Source organism: Bombus fervidus, chromosome 5 (assembly GCF_041682495.2).
Source record: "Bombus fervidus isolate BK054 chromosome 5, iyBomFerv1, whole genome shotgun sequence".
NCBI lineage: Eukaryota > Metazoa > Arthropoda > Insecta > Hymenoptera > Apidae > Bombus > Bombus fervidus.
In genome coordinates this window covers 8,496,424-8,521,079 of record NC_091521.1, presented here as the reverse complement: position 1 = coordinate 8,521,079, position 24,656 = coordinate 8,496,424, and the positions used below count along the sequence as shown (strand labels likewise).

The window sequence follows — 24,656 nt, the reverse complement described above, 5'->3', positions numbered from 1 at the left end:
TCTAACAAAACATTTCTAATTTTAGTTCTAAAATGACACTGTGGCGCCTGTGCGAAATTTTAAAAGTAAATAATTTGTCTACGGATATATAAATAAACTTTGGAATATTTAATTCTTATTTAATCTTCTTATTTCTGATATAGTAAAAAGAGTTTATCGAAGGAAAAGCTGGAAACTTCATTTCAAAGGGGACATTTTTTAAGATGGTTAAAAGTAGAATAACGTCGTTCAATTTCTCAAGCGTGGAGTTCACGATAAAACTTTAGTATTTGAAATAACTGTGTTTTGAAATAATTTCTCATTTCTTTCCTTTAAATAAAGCAGTACGTTGCAGTTATATTTTCCGAAAATGACTGGAAACAAGTGTTTCGGTAAAAGTAAGTAATATTTAAAATATTGAAACTTTATTTAAGGACGCTCGCGAAATGCAATAGCATTGTTCTAGGTCTATCTTAAAAAGTTCATTTGTGTCTAAGCATCCTTTGTTCCTTATTTAACCTATTTATTAAGATCGCTTCGTTCAAGGATCCACGCTTCACTACAGCAATTATAACAGTAACGCTTTTATTAAAATTCCGTTATGATAATCCAATTGGGACGAACGGGATGTCTCAATTTCGGTAAATGGCGGTCCGTTAATGGGATTAATTAAACGGGAATGTTTACCCGACAACCGTAATTTATTGTCTTTTCATGATATCCTCTCTTATTTTTCGAATATATAACGTCCATAATCTCGATGAAAAATGCGACCAGTGGCCAATATCGAATCGTTGAAAAGAGATAGGAAACAAGGCTGTCAAGAAAGAATGGTAAAGGGGGGAAATGGCTTTTCATGTGTTCCCAGTATTACAGTTCTGAAAATATAGATGCTAGGCTGCAGCTAAAAATGTTGAAGATGTATATGTAGTCGAGCAGTTGAATACCTGGATCGCACCCAAATAGTTTTCGATAAAAGCATCTAAGTACTTATCTTCATGTTACGTATAGTTGGATTTCTTTATTCTTTTTCGTTTTTTATCATACGGCTGTTTCACCTGCATCAATGGATCCAGCTGGTTTTCACGAAACGACAATTTTCGTTGTATATTATTTGCTTAAGGATCCAGCACACATAAATACAAATGATAATAATGCCAGTATAGGGATTTTTATCGCAATATTTTTGAGGAGCTTGAAAGTGCAATAAAGTGGTAAATGCAAATTTTAGAAATTTTGGGGTAATGGATATTGAGACGTGTCCGGAATAATGTTCATATTTTATCGCTTTATGGAGGGACACGCTGCTAGATGACGTTCCCTGTTAATCCGCTGTATATAACCCCTTCTAGTCCACATTATAACGGCTTAATAGATCTTTTGGGCGAAACGATATTATTGTGAAGCATATGTCATTGTATCGTTAACATAGGACAGCTTAATTAATAAGTGAACAATTGAGTTATTGATTATGTACGTTTGCGTTGTGTTGGGATTTGCTCCTCTTCATTTTGGTATTATAAAACTTAGGTTAGCAACGACTTCATTAATACTATAAAAGGTATTCTAATTGATCTACATGCTGTTTTAAATATTCGTCTGTTTTACTTTTATTTTATGATTTAGTTTTATATGAATACTCAGGGATGTAAGAAAATAGAAATTGATAAAGAAATGGTAAACAAGGTTATGATTAAATGAAATGATTTTATATGCACATGCCATTATACTCTGATTGGAAATATCTAAATTTGTTTAGTATAATATTACAATTAATCAATATATTACGTTGAATTGTAATCATGTTATATCGAAATCAATTGTCAATATTGATTTGCTACCATGGTTTAGCAGGAGAGGATACGATGAAAATAATTAGTATATACAAGAATGCCAAATGGTCAGTATTACCATCCAGTACCAGAAAATTTCAAAGAGATTTCGATTTTGTCCTATCAAACATCAAATACCAAACTATAAATCCTCTTTTATATACATTAAACATAAAGTCCTGCAACTTATATATTAAATGCAATAAATCCATGATATATGTGATCATATATGTAATTAATAGCAACATATCGATATGCTCGCACGCATACGTCAAATTTTTTCAACCTTTCTCAATAAAATTCTTAAAAACGTACATCAAATAAACAAATTGACTCGTTCTTCCTCTTATACCAAGTTACACACTGAATAAAATCCGAAACATATACGCCGACAAATACAACAAATTATCAAACAGATATTTAACATTTGCAGTATAAACGTCTGGAATACTTACCTGTGCGAATACCTTTTCACTAATATTTACGGCGCATAAAGTGTTTTAAAACGTCCTTTTTAGTAATTCGTAGCATGTATTATATCTATAACCGCGCGCGCATACGGAAATTTATCGATCCTGTTATTAATTCGATCCCCACCGCATCTCTTGGCCTCTAATTAATTTGATTTTCCAGTTGACTATGTGCGCTATTCACCATTCACTTGTCGGTTTATACGGTGTCACTTTATAGCGGGCGGTTTTTGCCACGTAAAAGTCCATGTAACAGGTTAACATGCTATAATCTTCGGCCGGGAAAACCAATAAAACGGCGATATCTCGTGTCGTTGGTCGACATTTCATGATGGCGCACTAAGTCACGTGTACATCGGATCTTTTTGCACGCGGCCAAGCGACCACGATTCTTCCTCCTTCGGTCTTCTCATCAAGTATCGAGCGTGGCTACGACAACCTTCGGCCAATCAAACCCAAACCATCGGCCAAGTTGGATGTAATTATGGGATAGGACGTTAAGGCGGCGGAATTCCGCTTCGCGGAAACACTCTGTGCCGTGCTGTACTAACGAAGTGGCAGTGAAAAACGATGAGAACGCTATAGAACCGTCGCTTGGCGCTCGCCTGCCTAGTATTCCAGTATGTGTAAACTTTGCTTAGAGCAACGCATATATAACCTTCGTGTCTTACCTGAGATGTTTTCCGCGGAAGTTGCCGATGTTTGTTTTGCAGCTAACAACAGCCGATTTACGTGAATCGATACATGATACGATAAAACTTTGTGCAGTCGAGTAAAGCATATTTTTGCTTTGGGAAAACTAGAATGGATTCGGTTACATCCTTAACACATTCCCATGGTCGGCTATATGTTTCTCAGTAGATTTCTTGCGATTTCTAGCGGAAAATCTTGTGTTATGTTAATTGGTGAGGTTGTTTAGATTTCTTTTTTGATTATCGATGAAGGTACAGTTGACCATTTTCATTTAGAAGTATTATATAAAGTACGAGAAGGTTTTCTGAAGTGAGAGTAATAATAATTGTGAAATGGATAATTTATTTCAATGATAATTGCCAAAGTTATGATAAATTAGTTACGACAACATTTTGTTATTTTTATAAGCATTCCACTATAATTCGTATTTATGTTTCATATATATCAAATAGCTGTTAGAATGAAAAGAGAAATTGTTCCATAATCAATAACATTTTGGAAATTATGGAAACTTTATATCTGTTTTAATTATGAGATAGTTTTAATGCTATACATATATCAAATGGCGTCGTGAACAATTTACGCCAATTTATAATATTATTATATACGCAAAATGTTAAATTTGAACATCAGTACCAATAATGTTTATAATTAGAGTAAAATTTAATATAAACAGGCTTGTAATGATAGAGTAGTTTAAAAATCGCATTTCATATTATCCAACTAAACATTTCTAGTAAAATTAGAGTGAAATTATATATTATAGAAATTTTTACATGTTATACAAATTGTATAAATGTAGAAATATAAACCATTCCAACCAAGGGAATCATCGGAAATAGATGAGAGAAAATTCTATTTTTATTTAGTTTCACGATGTAGGATATCATTTTAGTTTTCATATTTGTGTGCTACAATATCCTCTTTATTATCCCTAAAGATATGAATGCTGAACCATGAAGAAATTGATTCATTGTTGCGTATCATATTACTTTGGTGTATTCAAAGTATGAAATGTAATTTTCTTAATCTTCTTCAGTAAAACTAAGCACAATATATAAAATATACAAATTACACAATATTCATATCTATTGGATAGATGATGAAAGATGGTAGGAAAAAATAATTAATATATCGTATAACAGAGTTTTACTTTTATACATAAAAATTGGAGCTTTCTTGAAAATAAACGAAAAATTGTTTGATCAAATTAATATAAAACACCAGCAAAGAAAAATTCTTCCTCCACTAATGTCATCTGAATAATAGTTAGTCTAATAATAGTTGTCAGATCTGTCTCTATATACAACTGATTATTATTTTAATAATTCTAAATTTCTTGATTGAATCATTCATTTTTCTAATATATCGATGATATATTCAGTAATCCAAAACATGGATTTTATTTGTAATACGCATTCATAGGATCAACTGTCTAAATAACACGATCTTAGAGAAAGGCCAATAAAGTACAAAATTTACTCAACAACAGCAATTTGTCGCTATTGTTACCTTTGTATACACATACTTTTATATGTAAAAGAAAAACCTGAAAGGTACCTACAGTGGCAAAACACGAATACAACTCGCGGTTGTGGGCTTTAAAACGAAGACAACGCACTGGTTGTAAAACTGAGGTCGCTAGTTACTTCCAGGAAGGTTACCAGGTTCTTCTTTGCTGTTTTTACCGACTTTAATTGAACCTTCGTACAACTCAGAAGGTCCATCTATTTCTCTTTCGCAGTATTCCCCTTTCTGCTTCGAATCTTACCGGCGGTTCACTCTCCGACAGAACTCTACGAAAGAGTTTATGCCTTTATTGCAACGATGCATCTGGTACACGTCTTCCATTGCCGTTTCAGGCTCGCCGTAAAAAGACGATATCACCTACATTTCGTGAATCTTGGTCTGTATCTTCCAAGAACGATGTATAACGTGTGATTTTGTTTTCAGGCGTAAAGAAGAGAAAAAGAGGGAGTTTACGTAGACCATCGCTCGAAAATATTTGGACATTTGCTTGCTGTTGATAGAATATTAAATAAAAAGTATTTTAATTGTTACATTGAAATGTTGTATACGTCACACAGGTATTATTGCTACATGAACAAATCAGAAACGCGAAGAATACTCGAAAGCAATATGCTTGAATATCTCTTCGCTTCTTTCATGTTTATGCACAGTGCAGGAAAAGAATCGAACTAAAGTTAAAACTGCAACGATAAAAGCAGTTGGCAAATCGTTGCACCGATGCCCTGTGATTTTCTTAGAGGAAAATCACTTCGAACGTTGAATCGTGCGATTGGAAAAAGCCATGTAATGTTCTTATATATAAAGTTAACTTCTCGCGGACCAGTGGTTTTACCGTGAAATCGGCATTTTATTTTACCTTTTCTAGTGGTTTTTCTTGGGTTTGAAACAAAGTTACGTTTAGTTCTTTATTTGTAGAACTTGTGTCTTCAGCAACTAGTTTAATACGGAACGTTACTGATATCTTCTTTGCTTTTACTGTTTGTATCTATACTATACTGTGTCTTTTTCTATTATTCAAAAATGTTCAAAAATGCACGTATACGTATAAATTTGTGCGTCCTTTAAATCTTTTATTGCCATTTTGAATGTTAGAGAATTTCATGTGATCCTCTGATTTCACTAAATATACCAATAAGTTTACTATAAGATTAATATATTTTTTTAAACTTGTATATATCTGTGTCAAATTTTCTTCTTTTCAAGGAAGATACTTCTTGATGCAGACTGCAAAGTATTTATAAACAAATTCCAAGATTATTGTTAAAATAATTTATGTTATGACTTCGTAATCATTGTTGCAGATATGATTGTGACGTACGATTAATTAAGATCTCTATCTATCTTATTGCCTACCTAATGCGTTTCTCATTTTTTTGTACCATACATTGAGAAATGTAATTTATATATCTCCAGAAAAAGTTAAAGTGAACCAGTCAATTTCTAAGACAATAAATTTCTACTCTGGATTTTTTCGAGATTACCTCAAAATTTGCCCATTTGATTCACCATCGAAGAAGAAAGACGATAAAAGAAATTTGAATCTGATAAACATCGCAAAAGGGCGTGCAATCGTAAATTCGGATCTGATTGAGCGGAAGATACAATCGGAAGAGAGAATCCAGTGGATCGTTTGATGCTCCTGTAAGAAACGGGGAACTCACCTCTGCACTTTCGACCAACTTTTCGAGACGTGGGATTATAGTATACTTTCGGTTCGCCCTCTCTTTTCCCTTTGCCCTCTTTCCGTGGAAAAAGTTCTTTTCTTGACTCGTATAACGTAGGTGGGTGCCGGTGCCCTCCTACCTGTGTTTCTTTCAAGTTACAGCCCTTCTGGCTAAACTTCTGGCCCATTAATTTACATTAGGACATTTTTCAAGAGCTCCCGACGCCCGTGTACCTTAAAATTGGCGAACTCTTCTTTTTCACGGCGCCCCGTTTCCTGGAACAGCCCTCGAGTTGTTCGTGTTTCCCTTGTCGACGTTACGCTTGAATTCTTCACCATTAAACGGCGAAGCAGAGAGGACAGGCCATGTGTGTCGGATAACTTTATTAGCCTGTATATCCCGCTCTTTTATTGTTTAGAGGCGTCAATGGAAAATAGTGGCCGACCGTTGTCGCGACTTTTACACGGTGACATTTTTATTGGGCGATGACAAAGTTCTCGAATGAATTAGTGGGCAAACTATATTTATAATTCACGCGCCTATCTCGATCGGAAGTTCTGGATAACCAGTTCTATGGGATAAAAGTACGCGAGGAAAAAGTAAAGTGCTTTCGTAAAACGTACGCTTTGATAACTTAGAGATCGTTTTACAATTAAGGTTCAATTAAAAGGTTCGATAAATTGAATGCTTTTTAGAATATATTGTTTGAAAGGATGTGATTATAACACATGGTATGAGCCGTATCTACTAGATTCATAAATTAAAGAGTAAAGAAAACTGCGTTGAATGTAATAATTTCCTTAGAATTTATCCTTGTTTATCATTTTCTTAAAACAAATAAGCTTATAGAAATAAATCATTTGCTTTTTTTGAGAAGCTCGATATTAGACACGTATCCAGATATTGAAGTTGTGAAACTTAGAAAATGTGGAATTAGTCAATTTGGCTTCTGAAAGGGGTGCATATTAACGAGTAAGCGTCAATAGTAGTCACGGGAATTATGGTCAGACATCAGAATAGAAATTGACGGGGAAATGAATGTACAAGAACTTGAAAACTTATTCAGAATTGAGTGAAAAGATTTTTGACACAGGGTTGATATATTTTATAAAATAGCAGATTGAAATAAACATTTTTCTTCCACATTCTCCAACTCCTTAAAGTAGTATACTATGTACATGAAGAAATCCTCAACTCTATTCTTGTCTGAATTTTACTTGAGGAAGATTCTCCTTCTATTGTTTACTACATTTTACGCAACACTTTACGTATTATCTTCTTAATGTCTTGATCTTTTTCAATTTTTTAGAAAATATTTCCAGTGTACTATTTAGAGCTATTAATTGGTGTATTAAGATATTATTGACTTTTTAATGATTGGAAAAATTTAGTGCTGGAATAATATAAATGAAAGCGTTATGTGCATGTATCGTATCTCACGAGTAAAGTAACAAGCAATTTAATTTGATTACATTTATGACTAAAATGAATTAATAATTGGTGTTTATAATTCATTCATATCCGGGATATTTCTTACTTATAGGAACGAATTGATTATATAGTGATTACTGATAAACATAATTACCAAATTATTATACATTAATATTATTATTACATTTTAATTATTTCATAAACGTTAATATATCGATAATGTCAAAATATCTTATTTTCGTAATTGAGTTATTGGAGAGGCTATTTCTCATGAGATTAAGTTAATTATATACACCATTTTGTACTGTACTATTTATATAAAACGAAATGTATATATAAATATAGACATATAGGCTATCTAGATTTCAATCCATAAAATATATATTATCCGTAGTTATAATAATTTTCTCTCATTATAAACTGGTTATCTATAAATACCGGTTCTTAATACGATTCGTCGTGATTTTATGTAAATTTTTTCAAGATTGCTTTGGCAATATTACTAGCAATCTGGTTGTATTATAATATAGTAAAATTTACAATGAAAATTCACATCATGTCATTTAAATACCTCAATACATATTTCATTCTACGATGCAAGGGAATAAGCGATAATAATATATTGAAATTAAAATGATCAATACGTTTTGCATTTAGATCATGTTTTAGGATACTAACCGAAATTAATATGAATATTGACACGTAACTTCAAAGCGTATTCATTGATTTAATCAAAGTCACGCAACTGGGTAATTGAGGTTGACGTGGATATACTAACAATTGAAATATTCTAACCATATTCGCATTAGTTTTTCGTATTATATTATCGTTTCGTTTCAATACGTATATATTTTTTTTATTTAAGTTATAAATGTCTATATTGTTTAGGCTATGAATTACGATGGTTATTATTGCATTCATTCTAATAAATCTAAACTGAAACAACTAATTATTAGAATCTTATAACAATTATATTTACATTAGCGAATTTTCTAATATTGATAAAAATTATCGTATTTCAGTTACACACACCCTTTTAATATAATTCCAGAAATCGATATACATGCAATATTTGTTTTATTTTTAACGTGTAAATAGAATTCAGTAAAATGTTGAGAATACATACAAAAAATCTATCTGTGTCAATAACACGATCCTAGCTAGAAATTCAATTTATTTTAGCAGAAGCAATTTGTGTATTTCATTCATATTTATTAATTTCATACTATTTCTATTTGATTTTATTTAATTACTTATTTTATTTAGTTAACGGTCATATGATAGGCCTTATAATCTGTATTATTTCTTAGTACGTTAACGATGCATTATATTCCTAGTATCTAACAACATATTCCAGCACGTTAAGAAATTATTGACTTTATTAATTGATCACTCATAGCTTTCCTTGTTAACATGTATCAGCTTGATGCAGACAGAGTGTAGAGTATATTACATCGAAGCCTAATAGTCACATACATGTAGAATCACTGAGGCATCTTTGTCGCATGTACTCAGAAGATTTTCAAACTCAATTTCCTCGAAAAGGAAACCTGGTATACACTGTAAGCCTCTTCGGTTGCAACACAAATTACATCGTACCTTGCATACAGTGCATACCATAACTATTTTACATTACAGTTTCAATCACTTATACGTGTTTCTTATTTCACGTGAAATAAAATTTAAGTTTAATTCCATTTTGTATCTTACTTTCATTTATTGTGTAGTTATATAAAGCAACACATATATTAATAAACAACGTATTCTACATACAGATTTGTACAAATTTCGTAGCATCAATCCCCAGATATAAAGATCCTTTTTAAATCAAACGATTAACGAAGAATATTTTTTAATTGAGTCCATTGAAGAATGTTATATAAAATGTAATCTACAAAAAATCTAAAATCTGACTCATAATAGAAAATGAATTAAAAGAATTCTAATCTATGGAATTATATAGAAGTTTTATACATATAACAAAGCTGACAATTAATAGATTTATCAAACCATTAATATGAAAAAGCTACGAGTTTTTCGACATAAAAATTTCGTAGTCATAGAATTACAAGTATTCCATGTTAAAAGAAGTACTTTTACAGAATTTAATAGATAACTTTCCATAACTCATACTATCAAGAAAACTTTTCACAGTTCAGAACCACAGCAATATGCTCGCCAGTAGAATCCAAGCATCCAATTGCTACGAATCATTTTTAATACGTCACGTAGATTACAAATGATCCTATTATCACGCGGAACGAGTTGGTAAATGTTCCAAAACGACATTCCCATTTCTGTTTCAGCACACTCTAACGGGCCACTGTGGGAAGGTGATGGCGGCGAAGTTTCTTGGCGAGCCTTCAAAAGTAGTTACTGGCAGTTACGATCGTACCCTAAAAATTTGGGACCTGCGTAGCAAAGCGTGTAAGTAACCAGTGCCAAACAAATAGCAAGCGTTTAGCGTACACAGTACACTGGCGCACTCTTATCCTTAACCGTAACCAGAACGTTGTTGCGCTATAGACAGAAAATAATGTACTGCATTACCGGTAATCACGCTCCTCATTATTACCATTAGTCATGAATAATGCTAATATACTTACTAGCGTCGTGGGACAATAAAAGGTGCGCGACTCTGCCTCTTCGTACGTACGCCTATTACGAGCCATAAGTTTGAGGCCACCCTTAACTGTATTGTACGTGGACGAATTGTTTTAAGAAAATTGAACGACTGTTACAGAGTTTACTAACGACTGTAAAATTAATCACCGTGTTGTAAGTTTGTGTAGAAACATGAGATGAATTGCTTAATCCATTATTTGTTATCTCGTATTACAGAGTCTATAAATAACAATAGAATTAATTAATAGGGTTCACCCTATTAATTATATTATTTATATTATAATTTGTATAATATACTAATATTTAGTTAGTTCTTATATGCATTATTTATATTATCAATTAGCTAAATTAGTTAAATAGTTCTACCTGTAGATAGAACTATGGATACGTAGAAATATCTTGTAGTAATTTGAAGAAGCTAGTTCATTTTTACGATTACAATTATAACATGTAGTATCTCCATGAATGGTTGTCTCTTTTTTTTTCCTTTACGTAATTGCCTATTTTCTTTCTTAGGTAGTTATGTATTTTTTCTTTTTTTTACATTTTAAGTACTGCGATATCGCCTCGTTATCGATACGTGAACTAGATCTTGTTAGTTTAATCCGTAGTGGAATAAAAATAAGGCACTACAAGTGGAACGGGTCAAAGAATTGAACATGATATATATACATATACGTTCTTCAACCATTAAAGCGTGAAATTAATGCGAGCGAATGTAGAACTACTATTATCATTGTTTTCGTTTGAAATTCTTCTACGGTTTAATATTCTAATCATACGCGTTTTAAAGTATACTCAAGATAAAAATTTTTACTAGTTACTGTATCCATGTATTTTCTAAATTTATGGTTTCTGAATATATAAGGTAATCTAATAATTTTTAATATTTATATTTTATATGAAAGTAAAATGTTACTTTCAGTTTAGGTATATAATAGCATTGAATTATTTTAAAATATTTCTAAATAATCTATGGAATAATTGATAAAATAAATTAATTCTACGTGTTTTAATAGATTACAATGTCTCGTTATATTAATATAATAGGTTACTAATATAAAAAATTCTTTGCAAGTGGGTAGTTCAATTTCCTCGCACCTTTATATTCGATTCTCGGCATCTTCTCCTTGCTTTCCCTTATTTACGAGCGCCCGTAAAGCCATTACACGCCTAATTCGAATCATCAGGAGGCATAACGTTGCCGTAATAGAGGAATCTAAAATAGCGTCGACGATGTTGTGCGATAACTGTGCCGGATTATGATACATAAAAGAGAGATTATTTCATGTAAAAAAATAAAAAATTCTATTGAATATAAAAAGAGCTTCATTTAGCGTGTCTATAATGCTCTTATTTAATTTATAGCATGATTTGCGCCTAGCATTATGGTTATAGCTATTACTTAAAATCGGAGAATAGTGAAAAATACATAAAAATGTTACTGACATTGCTAAGATTATTCTATTCCTGCAAGTAGTAACAATGTCACGCGTAAGAAGTGATACCAAAGATTTCTCAAACGAGAAGTTGGCTCTGAGCCAAAATGTCCACAGACTACGTATCGGTGACTGCAAGAAGTTTGAGGTTCAGAAACAACAAACATTACTGAATCAAAAACGGTCGAAAAATGGAATGAAAGTTATTGACGTTACCAGAGAATACTTCAGCAACTGGAAATATTTCAACGTTTAAGAATGACGACATATTTTGTTCATAAAATACATAAAGTGTGGAATTAAAAATACAAAACATTTTTTCTAAACCTAATATAAGCTTAACGTTCAATTGTTACGTAAAAGTATTCTTCGATTTTCCAAGTCATTAAACACTTTTACACACTTTGAAACAAATATAAACTTCACCACAATGACCATAATAGTTGTCGGATCATATTATTTTTATTTCGCTAGTAGTTCGTCACTGATTATAATTTAATGCTCGAACTTTGAAATCTTCTTAAGGATTTTTAATATATTCGGTTGGAAGATGACTGGGTCGTAAAAGGATCGAATAAAAGTGATCTTTCGTTGCGTCGTCACTTCGTGAGATTAATTAAGACGATAACGTTCTTATCTGCAGTTAGCGAAATCTTTTCCGAAGTTGCTTCAACCTGCAGTTTTCTTGTCGGGAGACGAGCGTTTGTTCTTGATCAGTGACGGCTCTAACGGATGATGTTTTTCGATAAAAAGGACTCGATAAGAAATTGGTAAATTCATGCGGGATGAATGCGCCCATTTTCAAGGTAGATGGGACGAACGATTAAACGGAAGTTCCGACAAGAAGAAATTTAATTTAGATCAGCTTGTAACGAGACAGCCTTAATTCTGTTCCACCGGTTTTAATATAAAAGTTTGCGAAGTTTTTTGAATAGATTATTTGGCGAATCGCCTAGTGTCTTAAACTGAATATTTTAGCGCGAAAATTTTAATGAAATGCAAATTGCTTGTATACAGACCGTTAACGAAGATGTATAATACGTGTCGTTGTTGGCAAGGAAATTTGATTTTTATTTTCCTCTTTTTTCTTTCGAACTGTATTAAAAAGAAGCGTCACGTAATATTTTTAATATTCATGTTTTATTCTTCACCTAAAGCAGCGAGGAGGTTTTGAATTTTCCCTGATATTTTGTTCGAAAGAATGAAAGCAACGTAATCAGGTAACAAAAATTTGCGTGATTTTTGATGCTGTAAAAATAAGATTATCCACGTCAAGTTTTATACACGTTCTAGATTCGAACTTGTATAAATGATTGCAATTTACGATATTGTATTGGATGCGTGCATAAGTTTATGTAGATACTTCTGTATAATTTATTTGCAAAAAAGAGGAATTGCAAACTTTACTGTACGGTCACTAATTTTCCTATATTCAGATAAAATCTCTGCAAAAGAAGATAGTAATACAATTTTTTATCGGTTCAAGAAAAAAAAAAACAGAAAACGATTAAGAGAATAGTGAAAAGTTATGATCCCTATGAAATATATCCGCGATACAGTGACGAAAATGCTTCGACGTGATATATTTATTATTCAAATATTTACCTAGAACGGTCAACAAATATCGGAATTATTTTAGAAACCTCCATCGCATAGAAATAAAACCGTTAGTTTCCATCTATAATATCAATTTGCGCGCACGCGGCAATTGTCAGCCGTTTAGGTGAGAAATATTCTTTTATTTTTTTTTTTTTTTTTCTTTATTAGGTGTCATCTGTCACCTCTTATTTCTCGATTTGATATATCTTCCCATTGCAAAATTTTAAAAGATGACATATTCTTCTTTATTTCTACTCCATGAAAGATTTCATTTTTAAAACAGTTTTTACACATTTGTCTCTTTACATACTTTCGTAATCTCTGTGGATTCTATGTAGGTTTTCAGATTTGTTTCAAACCTTACCAACACATATAACATGTAATATATTCATAAAAACTTTCTAAAAGTATCCAAATATATTTGCGAGCCATTGTTGACGAGACTTTATGTCGTGCAATTAATTTTAGAACGAAATTATAACGTGTATAACGGATAGAGTATTTCACGGTAACAGTTAAGTCTCTTTTCGATTATTTACCTACAAGTTCTCTGTGGATGGGTCGTGTGGCAACAATCTCGGCAACTGTGGGTAAATTTCACTATGATCCTTCAGTCGAATCTTGCAAATTAATACGACCGGTGTACTATCATCCATGGCAGGCTACATCGTGTATCCTTTGTCAATAGAACTCCACCTACCATTGGGGGCCGCACATCACCCACAACTTCGGCTACCTCTGTAGCAATGTTGACCAGAGTGTAAATCGATATCTCGAACGGGGTTCCTCGAATGATATGGTTTCACGAGATTAGTCAACCGTCCATAGGGATCGAATTGTAAATCCTGCATACATTTGCAAACTATTCATGCCTTTCGTTGGTTCGCGCTTCATATCGGTTGATCATGTCCATTCACCTCGTTCAATTTACTTTTCGTACCCTTTAAAGTCGCCCCTATTTGCTGGAAGAGTCTCACCTACTCTGTACTTCGCCGCGGCGAATAGCCACTTTCACCCCGCCACTAAATTATCACTTTTGCCCCTTTCTTCAAAGCACCGCTTATCACGTAAAGATCACGGCTTGAAAACGTGCAAGGGTCTTCTAGCTATATACCGTCGCTGAATCTTCAGCTACGATCTGTATTTCTTTTTCGGGATACGATCGGTTTCGAACGGTTGTAAATAATCGGCTTATCCCTTTCTAAATCATCAATCCGATAATAAAAATCCTATTCCACATAATTTCCCTGGAAATATAAGGTGTTTCGGTGAGATTGCATAACGGAGGAACGAATAATTTTTTACGATAAAGGTGAATCGAGGCAATGCGATAAAACTGACACGAGCGAGATCACGATTTCTGGAATATCAATTCCCAAATTCGATCTCGAGTTTGATTTAATACACCGCAGCTCATGAAAATATTTGAATACTCGTCGAATTTTATTATTTTATTTTTACTTATTTTATTATTATTTTATTTTTTATGATTTATTATATCTTTCCTCAAATCTGCGAATATCACTCATATTACGTACACGTTTGTCCAACGACTGCTGTCTCTGTGTACTTTCAAACTCTGCAGATAATCCCAGTCATTCTGAAATCACTCTGTACAGCAATACTGGAACGGAGGATCGTGTACTCGTTCAACGCAAAAAGTGGAGTTCTTTTGCTAAGTTGTCCCAAGCGGATACGAGCACTCGATGAATCTAAACGCGGAAAGGCGAAACTTCAATCCTTTTTTTTTTTTTTTTTTCAAAACAGTGCTAGCGTGCTAGTGCGGGCTCTTCTTTTTTCTCTTCCAATTCGACGTTCCCCTCTTTCTTCTCTTCTTTCGTATATGTTCTTTACACGTATAAATATAAAGCTGGTTTAGTAAATCCAGTAGGACACACTTGAACCGTTCGCCGAAATTTGTACGCTTTTACGAGTTAAATCCAAGTTAATTTCACATAGGCGGAGATAGAAGAACCGGGTGCAGGTTGATACACACAGACACAAGCCGGACATTCATTTTGGTTCAGGGTTCTCACGCTTTTGTTGTGAACGCGGTCCTACGGGCAAAATAGTGAAAACCAAGCCCGGTGCTATCACAGAAAGGCGGACGACGGTGGAAGAGGTGTACAAAAGTTTAGCGCAAATAAATCTCGCTACGCAAGGAGCGGACAATGGAGAACGGCGTTGCTGAAAGCGCGTTTAAGCGTGAATTATTGTTTAGCCAGGACGCTTTAAGACAAAAACCGATGCTTAAAGTGGATCAGCTGTTTTCTATCGGATTATTACCTATCCCTCTTCGCTACTCTTGCTATCGTTTTGTTAATGTTTCGCAGCTGCATCGGCTTACGGATACAACTGCTACGTTTCTTCCATTTTAATTGGAGTATTCCTGTTTATAAACAGCAAATCGTTAGCAGAGCCAGAATATCTGGCAAGAGAGATGAAGATTTATCACTTAAATTGGTATCATTTTCTTATCTTCCTCGCCTTAAATAATTTTGGGATAATGGGTAAATGGATTATATTAATTGTTCCATTTAGAATATTTGATATACCATAAAATCGGAGACTAATGTAGTTTCGTATAAATAAGGGATTTAAGTTTTGTATCGTACATTCTGTATTCAACTTTTTATATCTTCTCTGTTAGGGAATTCTAGGAATACTCATTCATTATTTAAAGTACCAATGTATGGAACGTAACAAATAGTTTATTTCGAAATTTACTGGTTCCTCAATATTATCTTTAAATTTATATAGCAAATTTATATCATTCTATCTTTATTTACAAAAACTAAAACTCATTAATTCGTTCTCGTTACTTTTTAAGTTAAGTTATCGTAGATATTCTAATAAATAACGATTGATGAATAATGATAAATGGCGTCATTAGCTGGCAGACAGTAATTTGTTTCCTGTTTTAATAACTTTTTGCGATTCGCTCATGGTTATATCTGAAAGATCCATTACTCATTCTTGGAAATCATTTTATACCATATGTATGCTTTTATGGCAGATGAATTGCTTGACACAAGTCGTTAGAAATGTAGATTAGCCTCAAAAACTCACAAAAGAGAGCGTGTTCGCGAGATTGAAAGCGCTCGGAAACTCGCGTTTATAGTTAACTGTAATCCATTGAGAACCCTTCTCAGCTAATACGGGTAGCAGCAGGAAAAGTGAATCGACGACGAGAAACGCTTAGGTACTTTAGACTGTACTTCAGTTGCTCGAATCCGGAAACTGTTGCTGTTTGCAACGTGTAACGGAGGAAACGGATACAAAGGGCATAAAATGTGTCTATAAACTTCGCGTAAATGTATACGAACGTGCAATTAATACTTACGCATCAGCGAGTTCTGTAACTGAATAATAAGAATTTAGAATTCGGTTGATTTTATCAAAGTAAATTATAATTATATATCACTGAAGAAAGTAAAATAAACATAAGACTTAATTTCTATTGCTGGTTATCAGAGAATCAATTGAGATTATAAATTACTTTTATATTCAATATATTTGTTATATACATTGAACAATATGTCTCAAAGGAAATGTAATTGCTACTGTTAATTTTACTAGTTTTATATTATACCATATTTTCTTGGATGTAATATCTAATACCTATTTACAACGTATAGTTATTCTTTACATCTTTTTCTCTTAATTAATTTATATACGTATTTTTACACATATTTTCAAATTTACTATTCTTTTTTTTTTATTATTATTTTGCACAGAGAAATTCAAAGTAAATATGGCAAAGGAAATAGGCAAAGTATATACATATATTGTGTTATACTTACGACATCGATATGTTCTTTCAAAAAATTTACCTAAAGTTGCATTTATATATCTAATAAATATCTTATTATTTGCATTTAAATATCTTTAAATATCTATAATAAAGCCTTATGATAAAGATTATTCGAGAATTCAGTGGTCAATTATTGGGTTTGGAACGGGGAAATCACGAATAAACTTAAACAGCTGACCATGCCCAAATTGTTCATTCGTATGATTGCAAATTTTACATAGAAATGCCCATTTTACGTTGTCAATGGTGATCTATATTAAATCAAAGATGATTTACTAGCCGATCAATTGGCTTGTCGAACTTACCGCGACGATACGTCGCGTCGGTTATTGATATCGCTTGAGGCACTGTGCTTCCTGTGAAGATGGAATTACTGGGTCCAATTACTTCATGGCGATGCATCATACCCGTCAACTTAGGTGTACCGACGTAAGCAGATTTTATGTGAATACAGAAATACACGATGTGATTGAAATTTCAGATGTAGAAACGATCGCATCTATTCTTTCTAGGGTATTGTAGTACACGTTACAATGTACATACATATTAAATATTACAAAAGCAAATTTTTAATCATTAATTCTTCTTCTAGATAAAATATGAAACGTACAAGACCACGAATATAGATTCACAAAATAGTAAAAGTTATCGTCTAGTAAATATTCATAGGTACAGTTGTTAAATTATTATTCGAATGTATATCGTATGTGTAATAATTTTTTGTTACATAAATAATTAATTTAATAAAATACCTCAAGCAACTAAACGTTTTACAAAATTTATTTTCAATACAAATATTTGATGTAAGTTGAATTTTGTTTTACAGGTATAGAGACAAAGTTTGCGGGTTCCAGTTGTAACGATCTTGTAACTTCTGATGGTGCTGGCTCTACAATAATTAGTGGCCATTTCGATCAGAGAATTAGATTTTGGGACACCAGAGCCGAGTCCAGTTCGAACGATATTTTATTGGAAGGGAAAGTGACGTCGCTAGATTTATCTCGTGGTAAGTTTCCTTTCCAGATACTTTGTATAACTTTCCCTTTCCTGTCATGGAGTTATCACCCCTAATTCCTGGAATTGCTTCTACGAAGCGAACGTCGTTGTTATTGGTAACGCTTAGTCGGTGATCACTTCGCTGTTAATTAGTCACCGAAAAGATATATCATATTTTTTACTTGATAATCAGTCGTATGATTTTATCTATTTTAATCGAATTCGTTCGATTGTTTTCATTGAGAAGGATACCAGCCTTCTGAATTATGCACATCAAACATTTACAAGGTTTCTAAAAATATCAAAACATCATTATTTAACGCCATAAATATGTAATTAAAATATTTGTGTGATTTTCTTACATAAGCTTAAATTTGAAAAAAAGACCTACGAATAAAATACAAGAAATGTTAGGCATCTATTTTATCTAAACAATTTTTAAAATACTTTCTCATAAATTACTTTAAAAGAAATTTAAAATTAATAAAGAAACTGCGACAATTCTGTTCCAAGAACCTCTTAATTCTATAATCGACAATGATTCTTATAAATTTGGAATAATGAAATTACTTGATTGGTAAAAAGCTACAAGCAATCATGCACAGTTTTAGTTGAGGGAATTTGAGAATTGTCTGTTCTATGAACACTGAACACTCTATGATGACATTTGAAATATTCATATTCAGAAACATCTGTTAGGTTGTCATACTTATTAAAGAATTCTTTCGGAATATGCAGCTCACGTTTCATTAATTTCGGCAAAGCGAGAATAGAACACGAATGAAACGATATTGCCAGAGACTGTAGAATTCTACTCGATTACATCGCGCCAGTTTAATGGTTTTCCTTTATCATTCAACGTAATACATTATGTATACTTCCATTAAAGTATAATGTACCATTTCTTAGGAAATGTGGCCGGTAGATTCACAATGAAACCTTTCTCGAACGCCACCCCATAAGATTTATGCGTCTCGAAAAGGAATTATTTACTTAGCATCTCGGTGCATTTCAAGCTGTAGTAAACGTATTTTTTCCTCTTCTTACGTACTCCTTCTTTTTGTCGCCATTAGAATAATAGAGCAACACCGCGGAAACTTCACCGCAACATGAAGTAAATGCAATCAGAACATAATCAGCGATTATGTTTATTCAAACAGAATAGACAAGCTGTTGTATTGCTAACCGTATTAGCACAACCAATTTAACTTTAACATTAACGACATGCAAATTCAAATAGCGGCACCTGCTTGTTTCCAGATGCAAATTACCTTCTGAGCTGTGTCAGAGACGATACGTTAAAACTCATTGATTTACGAATGAAGAAGATCATTGGATCATTTAGGTGAGTATAATTTTATTATGGATCTATTTAACATTACACGACTTACAAAGTGGAATGCAGAAGTAGAGAAACGGGCCCGTTACATGTTCGATTTTGCACAATTTTATATAATTTGAGCTTTCAAGACTCGAGCCAAAGCATCTTCAGATAAATACATTTTAAATTTTTTATTCGGTTTCATAGAATTTCAAAGGTTTCAATATTTGATTCCTTTTAATAGTTATGTGCAAAGTAATGTAGTATCGTACTTATACTAATATCTAATAACATTCTGAGGCGCAAATATCACAAGTAACATTTCAACAAACATTTAATTTCAATGAAATCGTTGCATTAAAGGAACAGGAAATTAATTACGTGCGTTACTTTATTTTTTAGTGCTGATGGGTTTAAAGTCGGCTTTGATTGGACGAGAGCAACTTTCAGTCCAGATGGCCAATATATAGCAGTTGGTTCTTCGGATGGATCCGTTTTCATTTGGTCCGTCGCTACCAATATGATTGAAACTGTGCTGAAAAACCATTCGTAAGTAACTCTCCTATATAATTAGTAATGATTAATCAATGCTACTAACTCAAATCTAGACGCATCTTTTTTTAATTCGACACTTGAAATTATTTAGTACTATTACGCTGTAAAATAATTCAGATATATTATTGATAATTGTTACAAAAGCAATAATATACAATTAAATACAATAACTTCAAAGTAACAGAATATTCAATGATTTTATATGGTACAGTTTGATTTTTAAGCAAAATAAAATCTTTCAATTAATAATTCATGAAATACAGTGATATATATTTTCAGTCAAATTTACAATCATTTTATGAAAATTTAGGTGATTGAAATTTATGGGAATATGTAAAATACTCTTTTTTTTTTCATTGTTTGTACTATGTATTCATTATTTATACTTCTGTTACGAATATTAAAATGGTGGATATTTGTTTGTCAGAAAATTTATTAATTAAACTCACCTATCATACGTAATAGAATATTTAATATGTATTTTTCACACTGTATTGTATGAATATGTGAACTAATTGAAAAATTCTGACGACACCTTCATAAACTTTAGAAATAGTTTTCTACCTTTTTTCTGTAATATTAAAATATACTAAAAACTGAAATTATAAATCAGTATCATTGAGAATATTAGTATTCCGTATCAATGCCATATTGATTACAACCATTCATATCAAATTGCGTAATCAGAAATGAACCTAATTGAATTGTATGTATGTAGTAACCAAACACAGACCTGAAGCAACGATTGGTGATTCATGCTACCAATTCAAACTGTACGGTATAGTCACTTACATTAATTTCATTGTGTTTGGTTTAATCGAATGAACTTAGGTTTACGATTAATCGTACCAACCGTGTTTCTACACGATCTTATTCATTACTCTAATTACCGTTTCCTGTATAAGATAGATAATTGTTTCAAAAGCTTATCTTGAAGAAAAATTCATAAATTTTCATATTATCGGTATAAAAAGTTAATTCGACAACGACAACTAAATGGCCACTTTTAGTCATGAGTTATTTGGATAATTACTATTAAACTAGTATTATAAAATATAGGTAGTATTATATACACCATTCCTATTTTGAAATGAAATATTTCATAATTTATTTCAAACTATTAGATATAGTAAGGGAATATTAAAAATATTAATATTTATTACTTCTTAGATGCTGAATAATTTTTGTATTTATTATTTGCATAATGTTCTTAGCACAAACATATTTTTAAGTGTTTGAATATCAATAGTTTTAGAAGATTGGTTGCTCGCAAAAAGTCAATTCGCTCTTAGGAAGAAGTTAAACATAATAGCAGGATCCTCAACCATTAAACTCTAATTTCCAACATTAGCTTGCATAAAAATTAACACTAAATGGGCGATACAGCGTAATATATTTTAAGTGGTACGATTTTGGTAAGTCTACTCTATGTAGCACCCAATTTATGGTTGTAATAAAGACGACTTGAAGATGCTAGAAACTACATTCTGGAAGCAGAAAACTCGTAAATCGCCTCCATACGTTATTTAAACATACTAGGAAATAATCGCGCGTTTATTTTACGGGAGGCCATGCACTGGTATCGATACCGTTACACAATTTGCCGCTAAAATTATTGTCGATCGATCGGTTCTACTAAACCAGTCCTTAAGCTGTGGACCTTTGCAAATTACGTCTGAATTTTCTACCATTTTCTACACTGTTGACTCATAACTATTTAGATTAAATTTTATTCAGTGTTCTAAATTAATTGCCCATTGGTATTCTAAAAAGTGGACGTAGTACCAAAGCTGTAAACTTTACATAACAAAGAGTCATGAACTTATTAGATCTAATATCTTGAACCTGTAACTGCATAAGAATCGAAGGGTTCGGTGCAAGTCTCTATTTCTTTTTTTTTTTTTTTCCAAAGATTGGATTTTCATGTAGTAGTAATTCTAACTACATATATTCCGCATTGCTAATTACAAAAATAAGACACCTCTGATTATGGAGATAATCTAGTTTCCCAGATGTAAGAATCACTTAGTTCCTAAAATGCAGCATCAGTGCTGATGTATGGTTTTCAAATTTTCGTCTAAAAAAAGTTCGGCTATCTTTTACAATATCCGTTAACTGTCAGATAAAAAATAATTAGAAGATGATTTTTCATTAGTAGAAAAACATGCACCGAAAAATGACTTGTGGTGTCCAAATCTTAGTCCAAATTTAAATCCACAAACTGATGCAGATAGTAAGTGAACATTATGTATATTGAATTTATAATCTTCGTTATTTGTATGCTTCTTGATAAATAAACCTACATTTAGAGATTTTCATTTGTCTAGTCTTAATTTCAATGCAAGAAACTGACAACTCCACTGAAGAAGAAGAAATTCTATTGAATCTATCACTACTAGTCACACTGTCTCTCGTGAAAAATGTGTTACTAATATAATCTTTACACGTTTAAACAATTTTTATAGGAGGACTTACTGTTAGCTAAGTGGTTGATACTGTGAAATTTCCAATAGTAGAGTTGACCGGTTCTCGCTCCGAGCACTTCAATTGGAAATTTTTGATTGGTTTCATATTTCTGTTATGAGACGCAGAGTATTTGAATAAGCAAGCCTTAAAATCACATTAACGTTCAACTAAAAATCATTTTCACGTAATCATTTCATTCTATGCCATCAAGGCGTGTATATAACATGATTCTTCAGCTCCTTTTAATTGTCTTTTTCTCATTTTTCTCCAACGGCTCGTCCCGATTCGAATGCGCGCTAAGCTTGCGTACAGAATCACCAAACCGTTCATAATTGTTGCAAGCATCTTCCAGTGCTTTGCATACGTATCGCCGATCAGAGAAATTGTGCATGTATGTTCTTTAGTCCAGAACGCGCACACACGTTCGACGCTTACATCCCCTAACCTTCGCCTAGTAAAGTGGAAAGACGCGGAAAAATATCTTGGCGTGACCCGATTTCCTTCTCCAACTTCCCTACTTACATGTATATCTGCGGACACTCCCCGCCCATTTTACGTTAGACCCTCTGTACATATAGTATTTTTATATATTATTATACGTATATGTATAAACACACACGTACACACATACATACACACACACATATATAGGGGATACATCGCGATATCGCAAATTTATACGGTAACTTGGATGCCAGCAACTTCTTCAAGCCACCGTGTCGGGTGCCGCAATTCAAACTGTCGCATCGAACGAACATTCATTTTTCGTATAATAAAATATGCGTGATAAGGGAGTCACCGTACCACAATTTGTGTGTGAGATTAAAAACAAAAATGTGTTGTATAAAATATAATTATTTATCAAATAATGAAATATTGTGATCGCGAAAAGTATTTGCATTTTCACACTTATTTTCCAATGAAGTGGTTTTCTATCGTGTTCTTTCATGTTTACGTATATATGAAAGTACTGCTGAATGATATAAAATTTAATATACTTGGACATAATCGAAATTGATATGTGAAGGCTATAATAGATACAATGGTGTACGAATCTTTTTTGTAGCCACTCTATTATAATTGTATAGATAAATATTAGTGATAAAATAGCAACATTTTGCTTTTACACAAAAATATTGACAATATTATTAAATTTGCAATTGCGTTTCGTAAATATGCTTTGTTTTTTAATAGATTTATTATACGTAAAATAGCGCAAATACTATAAGAAACTTCTAACTTACACAGATTTCAATAGTCTCAAACATAGCCTGATCGCAATTAAATAATCTACTCCAGGAAATTCTCCTTTCGTGTTCCTCCTGTCCATTACCATTACGTCTTTGCTTTTTCTGTCGGTCTATTAAACAGGTTTGATCTAAAAAATTATAAACAATCTCCGCCGATATCGTAACATCATCCAGCATATATCCTGCAATCCTTACACGTAACATCGAGACAAAGTCACGATAAGGAAGAGGAAAGGGAACTATGAGAAAAACGAAAGCGGACTATCCGCTTCTTCTCCAGTGGTGGCGCGCATGTGTGATCGTTTTCACTCGAATTTCACGGTAGATATATCGCGAGGCCCGTTCTACAATTATCCGTTCCTTCCTTCCCCTTTCTTAGTCGTTGACCGCTTCGTCCTCGGCCTCCTCGAGCTTCCCAAGGACGCTAGGAGATCTTCGGTGGTGGTTTCTATGGGAGAGCCCAGCGGGCGGTTGTGTAGTCCGGCGTGCACCTAAGTACCGGTCGTATCGAAAAATAGCTTAAGTACCAGTCACGTAGAAGCTGGTCCAGTGAGTTGGTCTGCGTGCGTGATTTTGCCGGTGTATGCGCACGTTTCACTGTTATTACTTTCACTATAGGCGAAGCGCGGCCGCGGCTGGGGTCGGTCGAAGCGTCATCTTTCGTCGTCATTTCTCCTCCAGTCGTCCTCATCACCTTCGTTCTCTGTCGTATTCTCCTCCCTCCGCGTTTTCTCTCGTGATCGTCGGACGTACGAAGCTGGATCGTGTAATTCATACGTTGTGGCGCGTACTCGCGCGCTCAGGAATCCCCGGCACTAACTTAATAAGCGCCTCGCCCTTTTACAATCGCCTCCCGCCTCCTTCGTCCGCGTCGAAGCTCCGCGTACGCTCCGCAGAGATTCTACAATCCTGTATTTAATGCGCGCTCTCGATAGTCAGATACACTTAGCCGTATCTATCACGGATAACGCGTGAGATTCGACCGTTTCGCG

The 24,656-nt window shown here is 33.1% G+C and overlaps 1 protein-coding gene across 2 annotated transcripts in view; it reads left to right on the top strand.

Moving 5' to 3' along the window:
- LOC139987549 (autophagy-related protein 16-1-like) overlaps window positions 1-24,656 on the top strand; it is a 197,426-nt gene that overhangs the window by 150,461 nt on the left and 22,309 nt on the right. Inside the window, exons 2-5 of one of the 2 annotated variants that reach the window (XM_072003926.1) lie at window positions 9,906-10,026; window positions 17,903-18,082; window positions 19,333-19,417; window positions 19,796-19,942. In XM_072003926.1, coding sequence (XP_071860027.1) covers window positions 9,936-10,026; window positions 17,903-18,082; window positions 19,333-19,417; window positions 19,796-19,942 — 503 coding nt within the window. In that variant the 5' untranslated portion in view covers window positions 9,906-9,935. Of the gene's footprint in view, window positions 1-9,876; window positions 10,027-17,902; window positions 18,083-19,332; window positions 19,418-19,795; window positions 19,943-24,656 lie in introns of those variants that run through there. The other variant, XM_072003925.1, reaches the window with a different exon arrangement.